Here is a 13,195-nt window from a genome sequence, read left to right on the forward strand (position 1 = left end):
TAATGCTCTCAGACTCTGTCTTTAAATAAGCAAACTGTAAAATAAGTTTACCTTCCCTGTGCCCACAGGAAACTAGGGAATCGCCAGTGTTCCCCTTTTGGTTTAACCAAGGCAGTTCACAAGTATTTTTAACTTTGAGAAAAGGTAGATGTTTAATATTGCTTGGCAACACATTTACTATTCACTGTTTTCAGTTTTCTCCCACGAAAGCTGCATCTCTGTGTACTTCCTGTTTATTTTTGTAGGTTAATTTGTTGAAATTTCTGGCCAGTTTAGAAACACCTTGAATTTTGGTCACTGTTGCTAAACTGCCCTACAGAAAGATTATACAAAGGGTATAGTTGACAAGAATACCCATCTTTCTGTATTTAACTTTGTTTATAGTTTTCAGGTGTCTTTTTTTCTTTTTTCTTCAGTAGTGAAGTTTTTAATGTCATCATTACCAGTTCCATCAGTCTTTCCTGTGAAGATTTTTTAGCCTTTTGGGCCATGCTTTGAAAGTTTTCTGAACTCCAAGATTATAAAGATATTCACCTACAATTTCTTATACATTACTTTTTTATATATGTCTGATTTAATATTTTAAGTTTGGTTTTAAAAAAGATAATCATAGTATCTTTGTATTGGAGTCACTTTTATGGTAGGAGTATTTGAGGTACTTAGGATTACTTTTTAGATACTCTTAGCCTTAGCCAAGTTGTTGAAAAAATGTATCTTCTTTCTTTGCTGGTTTTCTATCTTGCAAGACCTGAGATATGTATAGAACCTACCAGGTCTATTCAGTTAGTTAACCAGCAACTCTTTGAGTACTCAGGTTATAGACTACCGAGATATAAAAGAGCTTTAAAATTTTTGTCTAGAATGCCTGAAGCCTTCCCTGAATTTTCTTTGCATTCTGGGGTCTATATTTTATTACATAAATGCAGTATCTGATGACAGTGCTGGTAATATAAAGGAGATAAGTAAGGTAAGATACTTATTATTGGGGGAGGGGCAGAGAGAGAGTGAGAATCCCAAGCAGTCTCCGTGCTTGACCTCGAACCGTGAGATCATGACCTGAGCCGAAATCAAAGTTGTTCATGATAACATCTTAGCAAAACTTTTAGAAACTAAATATACATGTACATTTGCTAAGAAACTGTCAGCTGAGAGTTTAAGATTCTAGTTTAAAAAAATGGTATCTGAATCAATCTCTCAATAACTTGACATACAAACAGGTATGTGTGTTTTAATAAAAAGCAATGTATTGGAAGTAATATATTATACTTAGTTTCTAAAAGTTTTGTTAAGATGTTATTATGAATATAAGTTTTAATATCCCTATGCTGTTCACTGTGTATCAGTCTTTTTACTCGTAAATCGTAAGCAATTAAATATAAACAGTTACAGATAGTGGTTCCTATAGTACCTGACACACAATGGAAATTTAATAAATCAATTGAATTTGAATTGTTAAGTTTTATAAATGTACTACTTAGTAAAATTAAAAACTTGTACTTTAAAACGCATTTAAATACTTGTTAGAATATGTCATTTTATTTTCTAGTTAAATGATCTGATCTATTTAATATTTAAGCCTAATAGCATAATTAATTTTGAGTATGTTCTCACAGACTTGGATGTAAAAGTCAATAAACAGACCCTTGCCACTTGTGTGAAGTGGCTATTTAACCATGAAATAAACTATTTTTATTGCCATTGCCCTGTGGATATATTCTTTCTGGCAGTGCTGTCCATATTTGGTGGCTGTGCATGGAGAGCCAGGTGGTGCTGAAAAGCATCGCACAGTGAAGCGTGGATATATCTAGGTTCAACATTTGTCATCCCTTACTGCTGAAGGGAAGGGTAAAATCTGTTTTTCCATATGTTTATGCTTTTTTTTCTTGCCCGCAGTTTTGTCCAGATGGTCTTATGAACATTGTTTACTTTAGGATGCTATCCCAGATGTTTTGAAAACTGATGGGTAAATGTGGTACAGAGATTTGCATGTTACAGTTTTAAAAAATGCTGTTTGTTCTTGTAAGAATAAAATTTATTTCTGGAAAAATAAAACATTTATTCCAAGTGAATGATAAATACTGTAAAATACAAAAACATATATGTGTATATGTATATATGTTGTATGGTTAATATAATCTATATAGTTTATTTTCTCCAACATTTTTTCATGTTAATTAGCAAAAAAACATTATGGCAATGTTAAGTATAAGAAGTACTTTTGAGGTGTCATTTTTTCAGGGTTACATACACCTAAATATGTAAGACTCTTGCCTCCCAATCTTTTATAATTCTCGTTGTGCATGAATCACTGAAGAGAAATTAGGTGGTAAAATGACAATAGATTTATAGTCAAAAGATTGTCTTTAAGACTTTGGGCAAATTACTTAACATGTTGGAGACTGAGTTTTGTAAATGTAAAATCAGAGTAACAACTTTGCCCAAAAAGATGGACTAATGCTTGGATTTAATTACTCTATCATCTTTAATCTCTTAACAATCACTATGAAGCCATCTAGTGGCAATTGCTGTTAATGAGAGCTGAAACCTGCTTTAGGCTCTGCTTGGGATCTCAGTATAATTAAGAGGTAGACTGCTCTTATTCCCAAACCCAGCCGGGATCCATATGGGGCCTCCTCTTGTTTGCGTAGTGCTTCCTTTTTTTTTTTTTTTTTTTTTAAATGTTTATTTTTGAGAGAGCGCGCGTGAGCAGGGGAGGGACAGAGAGAGAGAGGGAGACACAGAATCTGAAGCAGGCTCCAGGCTCTGAGCTGTCAGCATACACCCCAGTGCAGGGCTCGAACCCACGGACCGTGAGATCATGACCTGAGCCTAAGTCAGATGCTTAGCTGACTGAGCCACCCAGGCACCCCTTGTGTAGTGCTTCTTAACCACTGACTGGCTTTTTTCATTGCTTTCACATTTGCTTGCAGGTTGGAATATTGTCTTTGCTTTTTTTCCTGCTTTTCCTTTTCTCCATTGGCTGGCCTCTGCATGTCAGTGACTTCTCCATTGATTGTACCAGCCTTTGCCCCCAAGCTTTAGTATGGGATTTAATTCTTATCACATGTTTTAATATATGGAAGACAGGAGAAGAGATCTATCTTGCTAGTTCTTTTCTGTGTTAACCCAGAACTCTAGGGTTGTGATAAGATGTTACCACATGTTAAAAAGAAAAGCCACAGTGGCGCCTGGGTGACTCAGTTGGTTAAGTGTCCGACTTTGACTCAGGTCATGATCTCATGGTTTGTGGGTTCAAGCACTGCATTGGGCTCTGTGCTGACAGTGTGGAGCCTGCTTGGGATTCTCTCTCTCTCTCTCTCTCTCTCTCTCTCTCTCTCTCTCTGTACCCCTCCCCCACTCTCGCTTTCTCTCTCTCTCAAAATAAATAAATAAATTTTAAGCAAAGAATTAGCTGAAAGAATACAATTAAGAAAAGCCAAAAAGATAGGAGAACCACAGTCAACATAAAAGGCAAGTTCATATTAGCAATTCAGAAAATCCAGTTAGAAATAAGAGATAAACTTGAAGGGGGGAAAAAACCAGGAAGTTATAGGAAATGATTAAAAGGACGTATAAACAACGGACATGAAGAATAGCTTATGAAGATCTGGATTTTGGCACAAATAACAATTCTCTGGTCTGTCTTCACACACTTACATAGTGCTTACCTTGCTGGATACTTTGCAGATAGCAGCTCTGCATTTAATCTGAAAACATTATAAGAAAATGTGTTGGGGCACCTGGGTAGCTCAGCTGGTTGAGCATCTGACTTTGGCTCAAGTCATGATCTTGCGGTTCGTGAGTTTGAGCCCCGTGTCAGACTGTACTGACAGCTCAGAGCCTGGAGCCTGTTTTGGAATCTGTGTCTCCCTCTCTCTGCCCCTCCCCAATTCATGTTCTGCCTGTCTGTCTCTCTCTCTCAAAAGATAAATATTAAAAAAAAAAAGAAAGAAAATGTGTTAATAACCCCCCTCGATTGATGCCTTTTTTTGGCAAAAGTCACAGGTGCCAAGTCAAACCTTATTGAACCAACAGGGTGTGCATGACATCAGTCTGCCCTTACCCAAGATTAAAGTTTCTCTTTATGGTGTTTGCTGCCTGCTTCTGTCCCTGAACACAGAGCTACCTCCAGCATCTGTTCATCTCCCTCAGTGCTGTCATATAGAAGGGTAGGATGGGAGGGGATGTCTTAACTTACTCTTAAGAACTCATCAGAAGCTGGGGTGCCAGGGTGGCTCAGTTGGTTGGGCGGCCAACTACAGCTCAGGTCATGATCTCGCAGTCTGTGAGTTCAAGCCCCGTGTCGGGCTCTGTGCTGAGAGCTAGGAGCCTGAAGCCCGCTTCCGATTCTGTGTCTCCCTCTCTCTCTGCCCCTTCTCTGCTTGCTCTCTGTCTCTCTGTCTCTCTCTCAAAAATAATAAACAATAAGGAAATTAAAAAAAAACTCATCAGAAGCTTAGAGGGCCAAGTTTCTACTGGATCTCCTGTTTAATCTGGTACATTTTTCATTTACATTAAATTTTTATTATGGATGTTCTCGCCAACATCACAGCCCTGTGGAAGAAAGAGTAGAGACGTTTTCTGATCCCCACCCATCTGGGGAGATAGCCAAATATTTAAAAGTTAATTAGCAATGCAAGACATTATATCAGTATTAGATGAATAAAATGTATAATTGTGAAGAACTACAAAATCTGAAAGTTGAAAGGAATTTAAAATAATATTTCAGTTAAAACCAAAAGATTGGAGAACTTGGCAATTTCCCATCAAACTTCAAATTATATTTTGATTCAGAAAATAATGTGCTGTTAATATGTATGCTCAATCATGTCAGTTAATGTTAGAAATTATTCATTTTCATATTGTTTTTAAACATGATGAATTGATATTATAATGCTCAAATCTGTATTAATTATACAAATCAGTGAGCCCAAAACATGCACTTATATGCCAAACATATAGGTGGTTTTTTTTTGTTTTTTTTGTTTTTTTTTTGTTTTTTTTTGCATCTAAGGCATGTCCTAGCTTTCTTAAAGAGCTGCACCACAGAGTCACTATAAAAACACAAAGGTCCCATCAGTTTAATAATAATGAAAAACTCCAAAAATGGCAAACTGAGGGGGCAGGGAAGAGGCCCATAGGCCAGGGGCACAGGAACCCTGCTCATGGCATTTGGACTGGCCACAGGGCCCTGGTCCCTGGTGTTTTACTTTTTTATAATATAGTTATTAATTTTTTAAACTTTTTATTTTGACAATTTCAAACTTACAGAAAAGTTGCAAGAATATAAAAAAATGCCACCAGCTGGTGATTTTCCAGTTCCATCATTTCTTCTATTTATTAGTTGGCATTCTCTTGTAAGGAAAAGTTTTTCTCTTTTCCTCCCGTTTAAAAAACCTATTATCCATTCAGATCCATTCTCATTTTGCTCAGTGAATAATAAACTATTAGTACCCTTCTTTATTTTGATATTCAAATTTTCCCAGATTGGACCAGTGGGAACTTACTCAAAATGGTGTGTATTTTGACATACTCATCAGTTTTTTTGAACACTTCCTTATTTTCTAGCACAATAAAAATGTTATAGGTTTATTTTGTTTCTTTGCTGCCCCAGGTTTAGAATCAGGAGTCTTGATTTCTTTATTATTTTTTTCAATGTTTATTTATTTTTGAGAGAGAGAGATAGAGACAGAGCATGAGTGGGAGAAGAACAGAGAGAGACATAGTATCTGAAGCAGGCTCCAGTCTCTGAGCTGTCAGCCCGGAGCCCGATGTGGGGCTCAAACCTACAAGCTGTTGAGATTATGACCTGAGCTGAAGTCAGACACTTAATTGACTGATCCACCCAGGCACCCCAAGGAGTCTTCATTTCTTTTTGTGGGGAATGGTATTTAGGAACCAAGATCTGGATGTTCTCTCCTTATTTTTGTTACTTTATTCTTTTTTAATTTTTAATTCATCTGGAATTCATTCTTCATTGTGGTATGAGGTACAGATGTGTATGTCAAAATGAAAAATTATTTAGTAGGAGGATACCAACTGGAGACATTTATTTGTCCCTGACATCACTTCAGGGACAGTGATTCAAGGGGAAATGTTACTTAATTTTAAGTAATATATTTAAATTATTTTAAATGATGGTTATTGAATTTTATATCTTATGTCAGTTATGTTTTCTCTAACTTAGGTGCATTCTCTAGAATCTTAAAACTTTGTGAAGAAAAATATGAAGCAGGTGAAAAAAAGAAAGGAAGAAAAGGCAACAGTGTAACACCTGTGAAAGGAATTACAAATTTAGGAAATACTTGCTTTTTCAATGCAGTCATGCAGGTAAGAGCCATCAGGAAACTTTGTAAAATGTAAAAGATTAATTTATATTTATTGGCATACCTGTAAACTAGCAAATGACAGCTAAATGTTCCCCTGGAGATTTTTCTGTTTTCTTTTTTGTTTTAGGCCATCGTTAACCATTGCTGCATAACGTATGTATGCCCCCTTTTCACACAGTGCTTCTGGAAGGCCTTCTCTGTGTTTTACTGTGATTTAATCAGTAATACTGACATTTACTAAATGTGAACATTTTTTTTGTAAACTTAAACATTTTTTTGCTATGTTAGATGACGTTTGAGAGCTTAAGAGAGTATTTATTCCATAGAATCAGAGGCATATTACAACTGAATCAGAAGACTTTACTTTTGTTTTCTTTTAGAACTTGGCACAATCTTATATTCTTTCAGAACTGATGAATGAGAGCAAAGAAAATGGTACAAAACTCAAGATTTTTCCTTCCTCAGACTCTCACCTGGTAAGAAGTATGACTACCTGGATAATAGCTCTTTTTAGATGAGCCACTGATGGTGTCAAAATCTACCTTTAGTATTTCTCCGAATGTTAACTGAAATGATGTTTTGAAAAAATATTTTGAAAAAATCATTCAAAAGCATTTTGTGAAATAATCAGATTTTAAAATTCTAAAGTTATACCTTCAAGATCTGTTAGGGTTCAAACATATCGTGGGTCAAACAATACAAAAATATTAAGGCAGCTTTCAAACAAACATACTGGAAAAAACAAAAGGCGTTTGTTTTGTTGAGCAAAATGTCTAGGACTCCTGTTTTGTAATTACTGGTAACATTTCCTTAAATATAGCATTTTAATTCTTTAAAAGTAGATTTGGTTTTAATGGTGAACATCTAAAGGTTTTTAGGAGCCTAGTCTGAAAGTGGGTTTTTAAGCTAGTAAGAAAGGAAAAAACAAACAAACAAACAAAAAACAGCACTTAACATTCAGAAGCTGGCGTGGCACCTACAGTTAGGCCATATTGTTCAAACAGTCTCACAGAATGCCAACCTCAGGCTAGGTTGCTCTGAGACTGACAAACTAAGACAAAGCAAGGCTACTTCATAATTTTATCTAAACATAGACAAAAGCAAAGTTCGTCTACCACTGAGAAAAATCCCAAACATCTTCTTTGACCAAAGTGAGAGACTGCTACTTCTTTACTAGTTATAGCTTTATCCTTGATTTTGTCTCCCAAAGAGACTAGAATTTAGGTTATCCTAACTCAAAGGTAAGATTTATCAAGATACCCAGTGATAGAATTACCCCCACTTTCTGACGGCATTCAACTGAGAGCAGACTTCTGCTTCCTTAGACTCTCCCCTAAATTACTTATCCAAAACTCAAATCCTCTATCAGTTCTTTCCAACACCCTTTTATTGAGACACCCCATGGTTTCCCATCATGTATGTTGTCCCCAAATGCAACAAGTAATAAACCCCTCTTGTTCAACTACCAGTGTGTTCCTGGTGGTCTTTGGCTTGAGGGAGCTGACACTAGTAATAATGTTTTTAGTTAGAAATTGTGTGTGTGTGTGTGTGTGTGTGTGTGTGTGTGTGTGTGTTGGAGGAAGACAGTGTATATATAGCTCATGATCTGGCTTTTGAGAACACTTAAGAAAGGGGAGTTCTAAAAATTCTTAGCTCAGTGTAGTAATCTTAGATTTTTCTTTTCCCCAAGGAGGCAGATTTGAAAGACGATATTGTATTTCTTTGTTGAAAGAGCAGCCTGTAAACTTACTGCCTGTTCAACCCCTTAAAATCTTTATGGTAGGTCCTATACTCTTCTAAAGTTGAGTGAGATAGTGAAAACCATTAAATGGAAGTTGATACTTAGTCACTTGAAAAGATTTCCTATTAAATGTGATTGAATGTTAAGTATTTTACATGTAGAACTGTGTCTCAAGATTATTATAGGGCAGTTAGATACTATAACTGATCACTTTAGGTTTGCATTATTCTAAGAGGAGAGTTTCAATCTTAGATCTTAGATACATAGGACATACAGTTGACCTGAGCTGGAGGGCTGTCAGTGTAGATCACTGCTCTTTGAATCACCAGTTTTACTTTGCCCTTTGTAAACTGTATGCCTTTTGTTTCTTTTCCTTACCTTACTGTGCTGGCTTGAACCTCTAATAACATGTGGAATAGAAATGATGAAAGCAGGCATCCCTGCCTACAATCCCCAAATTAGGGGGAAAATATTCTTTCAATAACATTAGGAATGAAGTTAACTGTAGGTTTTTCATAGGTGTTCTTTTTTGTTTATTAATATCTGAAAGTTTGTACCTTTTGACCTCATTCACCCATTTTACCTACCCCCTCACTCCCTGGCTCTGGCAGCCACCAATCTCTTCTTTGTGTCTATGAGCATGTTTGTTTGTTTGTTTTTGGGTGTTTTGTTTTAAATTCTACATGTAAGTAAGTTCATATGGTATTTGTCTTTCTCTGTGTGACCTATTTCAATTAGTATGCCCACAAGGTCCATCCATGTTGTTTGCAAATGGTAGGATTTCATTCTTTTTTATGGCAGAGTAACATTCCATTGTATAAGTATACTACATATTCTTTATCCATTCATCAGTTGATGGATACTTAGGCTGCTTCTATAATTTGACTATTGTAAATAATGCTGCAATAAACATAGGGGTGTGTGTATCCCTTTGAATTAGTGTTTTTATATTCTTTTTAAAAAATTTTTTTAAATATTTGTTCATTTTTGAAAGACAGAGAGCACAAGCAGGGGTGAGGCGGAGAGAGAGGGGGACACAGAATCTGAAGCAGGCTCCAGGCTCTGAGCTGTCAGCACAGAGCCCGACATGGGGCTCAAACGCACGGACCATGAGATCATGACCTGAGCTGAAGTCGGACCCTCAACCAACTGAGCCACCCATGAGCCCCTAAATTTTTTTTTTAATGTTTTTATTTATTTTTGAGAGAGAGAGAGAGAGAGTGAGCGAGCACGAGCAGGGAGAGGGGCAGAGAGGGAGGCACAGAATCCAAAGCAGGCTTCAGGCTCCGAGCTGTCAGCACAGAGCCTGATGCAGGGCTCAAACCCATCAACAGTGAGATCAAGGCCTGAGCTGAAGTCAGATACTTAACAGACTGAGCCACCCTGGCATCCCAGTGTTTTTGTATTCTTTAGGTAAATACCCAGTTGAGTGATTACTGGATCATATGGTAGTTCTATTTTTAACTTCTTGAGGAACCTCCATACTGTCTTCCAGAGCGCCTGCACTAGTTTGTATTTCCACTAACAGTGCACAAGGGTTTCTTTTTCTCCACATCCTCACCAGCAGTTTTTTCTTTTATTTTTGATTTTAGCCATTCTGACATGTGTGAGGTAATATCTCATTGTAGTTTTGATTTACATTTCCCTGATGATGAATGATGTTGAGCATCTTTTCATGTGTCTGTTGGCCATCTGGATGTCTTCTTTGGAGAAATGTCTGTTTATGTCTTCAACATGGCAGAGAGCACTTTTGATACTCAGAGACTATGGAAAAATTATAGCCTATCCTTTCTGTGGTTTTAGTCAGATGGTAGATTTAAAAAAAAAAATTTTTTTTTAATGTTTATTTTTGAGAGGTGGGAGGGAGAGGGGCAGCAAGAGAGGGAGACACAGAATATGAAGCAGGATCTAAGCTCCAAGCTGTCATCACAGAGCCTGATACAGGGCTCGAACCTATGAACCGTGAGATCATGACCTGAGCTGAAGTCAGATGCTCAGCCCACTGAGCCACCCAGGTGCCCCAGATGGTAGATTTTTTTTTAAGGGTAGTTGGTATGAAATATATATGTAACATGTATTTCATAAATACACGAATGAGGCAACATATTTGGTAGTTGTATTAGAAGATCACTTTCTATAATGTCCCAAGATGATATTTGGCATTTGCTTTTAATTCATTGTTTGTAAGGAGAGAGGATTACTGGTGAAGATAACATTTTAGAAAGCAAAACTTGGTGGGGGAAAAATTTTAGAATAAAATGGGTTTCTCCCTCACACAATTTTAGCTGCTTTTGTCAAGCTTTTTCTCTCCATTTTAAAAGAGAGGGAATGGTGTACTAATTTTGTGACATAATTTCCCATTCCTTATTTTATTCATAAAATATTTTGGGAAAAGTTTGCTAATAAATATAATTTATCATTATATTTGATAAATATTTATTAAATATAATTTATGATTGGAAATACATATCAAGTAGATAAGTAATTTCACTTTTAGGAAAGCACATTAAGGGACATTTATAAGCAACTAAATATTGGTGATTTAACTCTTAAACTAATACTTTCATTAAGTAAAGAGCAGAGGATATGAGAATACCTGTGTTTTTCAAGGTAAGACACTTAATTCCATTATCCCATTTTTTTAAATATTCATTTTATATGTGTGGGAATAAAGTTTCTTAATGCACTTGAGGCAATTTAGTTGTCATCTTTAAACAAAGTATAACTCTTAGTTTTTAATAATATTTAAGTTTAAAATTGCATATTTCTGACAAAGAGTTGATCATGTTTTTAAAGGACCCATTAATGGTGGAACTTTCAAGCCCTGGACCATTGACCTCAGCCCTGTTCCTGTTTCTTCATAGCATGAAGGAGACTGAAAAAGGACCACTTTCTCCTAAAGTTCTTTTTAATCAGCTTTGTCAGAAGTGGGTGCATCTAAATTTTTGATATAAATAATTATGAGTTATAAAATTCTAATGTATCACTTAATATGGGTAGTTTCACTCTTACTATAACACTATTATTGTCTAGACTCTCAAGAGATTAAGAACTAATATTTGTTTAATTGCAGCTTTATGTAAATTATATCTCATAATACTCTGAAGAAGTGCTTGTTTATCCCCATTTTATAAATAAGGAAACTGAGACTCACAGAAGTTGAGTAGCTTACTTAGTTGTATAGTGACAAAGCCAGGATTCAAATAGAGGTCTGTCCTGATTCAGAAGCCCATGATGTAAGAACAAAGAGTAAGAAAACTATAGAATTGTAAAATCTAAAAGGTGCCATAATAGGTCATCTGAACCTAGTTTTCTTATTTTTACTTTTATTTTATTATCATTTTTAAGTATACTCAACCTGCAATATGGGGCTCAAGCTCATGACCCCAAGATCAGGACTTGCATGCTCTACCAACTGAGCCAGCCAGGTGCCTTCCTTATTTTTATCATTTTTTAAAAAATGTTTATTATTTTGAGAGAGAGAGAGGCAGAGAGAGGGAGAGAGAGAATCCCAAGCAGGCTCCAGGCTGTCAGCGCAGAGCCTGAAATAGGGCTTGATCTCATGAACTGTGAGATGACTACCTGAGCCAAAATCAAGAGTCAGACGCTTAACTGACTGAGCCACCCAGGTGCCCCTTTCCTTAGTTTTAGAAATGAGCTTCAAGGCAAATAGAGTTTAAGTGAATTTCTCAAGATAGTACTGTATGTTCAAAAACAAAATCCTTGGGTATGTGGAAATACATACATACCATAAAGGACCTGATGCAACTTTAATGCTTTCACTTATTCCTTCATTTGAAAAAATTGAGAACTGGGGCGCCTGGGTGGCTCAGTCGGTTAAGCGTCCAACTTCGGCTCAGGTCACGATCTCACTGTTCATGAGTTCGAGCCCTGCGTCGGGCTCTGTGCTTACTGCTCAGAACCTGGAGCCTGTTTCAGATTCTGTGTCTCCCTCTCTCTCTGACCCTCCCCCATTCATGCTCTGTCTCTCCCTGTCTCAAAAATAAATAAAACGTTAAAAAAAATTTTTTTTTTAAAAATTGAGAACTTATTTGTGTCAGTTACTTGCTAGATTCTAGGGATACACAGTGTATAACATATTAAAAATAGATCCTGTCATGGAGTTCATGAGCTAGTCCAGTCCACAATTACTAAAATATGTAGAAACAAAATTCTTTAAATGGGAACTTAACATTTTTTTTTATATCTCTAGGCTTCAAAATTTCATTTTAATTTAAGCTAGTTACTTGTGCCATGGCATTATATTGTATTTTAGCTCATAGAATTGTACCAAGGTTAATTTTTTCAAAAATAATTGTGAAAAGAACACTTACCATGAGCTCTACCTTCTTAAATTTTTTCTTTTTTTCTCTTGAAGTTATTTATTTTGAGAGAGAGAGAGAGAGAGAGAGGTGTGGGGGAGAGAATCTTAAGCAGGCTCGGTGCCAACAGCACAGAGCCCAACTTGGGGTTTGATCCCACCAACTGTGAGATCATGACCTGCTTTGAAACCAAGAGTTGGAGACTTAACCTACTGAACTACCCAGGCACCCCTACCATCTTAAAATTTTTAAGTATACAGGGGCACCTGGGTGACTTAGTCGATCAAGCATCCAACTTCGGCTCAGGTCATGATTTCGTGGTTTGTGAGTTCAAGCCCGATGTTGGGGGCTGTGCTGACAGCTGACAGCTTAGATCCTGGAGCCTGCTTCAGATTCTGTGTCTCCCTCTCTCTGTCCCTCCCCTGCTTGCACTCTGTCTGTCTCTCTGTCTCTCTTTCTCAAAAAATAAACAAACATAAAAAATATTAAGAAATAAATAAACATTAAAAAAATTTAAGTGTACAAAATATTGTTGACTGTAGGTGCAATGCTGGACAGGAGATCTCTAGAGCTTGTCCATCTTGCTTGACTAAAACTTTATGCCTATTGATTATTCCTATTTTTCCTTCACTCCAGGCCCTAGTAGACAACATTGTGCTCTTTTATTTTATGAATTTGACTATTTTAGGTTCTTCATATAAATGGAATCACACTATTTGTCTTTCTGTGACTGGCTTATTTCACTTAGCATACTGTGCCGTGGTATTTTGAATGTGGTCAAAAATATAGAGGGTTTATTATGT

The 13,195-nt window shown here is 36.5% G+C and overlaps 1 protein-coding gene across 10 annotated transcripts in view; it reads left to right on the forward strand.

Moving 5' to 3' along the window:
* USP45 (ubiquitin specific peptidase 45) overlaps positions 1-13,195 on the forward strand; it is a 73,836-nt gene that overhangs the window by 24,368 nt on the left and 36,273 nt on the right. For all 10 annotated transcript variants that reach the window (XM_053222431.1, XM_053222433.1, XM_027057211.2 and 7 more), the window contains 3 exons: positions 6,188-6,330; positions 6,710-6,805; positions 10,867-10,997. In XM_053222431.1, coding sequence (XP_053078406.1) covers positions 6,188-6,330; positions 6,710-6,805; positions 10,867-10,997 — 370 coding nt within the window. The remainder of the gene's footprint in view (positions 1-6,187; positions 6,331-6,709; positions 6,806-10,866; positions 10,998-13,195) is intronic.

This window comes from Acinonyx jubatus, chromosome B2 (assembly GCF_027475565.1).
Source record: "Acinonyx jubatus isolate Ajub_Pintada_27869175 chromosome B2, VMU_Ajub_asm_v1.0, whole genome shotgun sequence".
NCBI classification, from domain to species: domain Eukaryota; kingdom Metazoa; phylum Chordata; class Mammalia; order Carnivora; family Felidae; genus Acinonyx; species Acinonyx jubatus.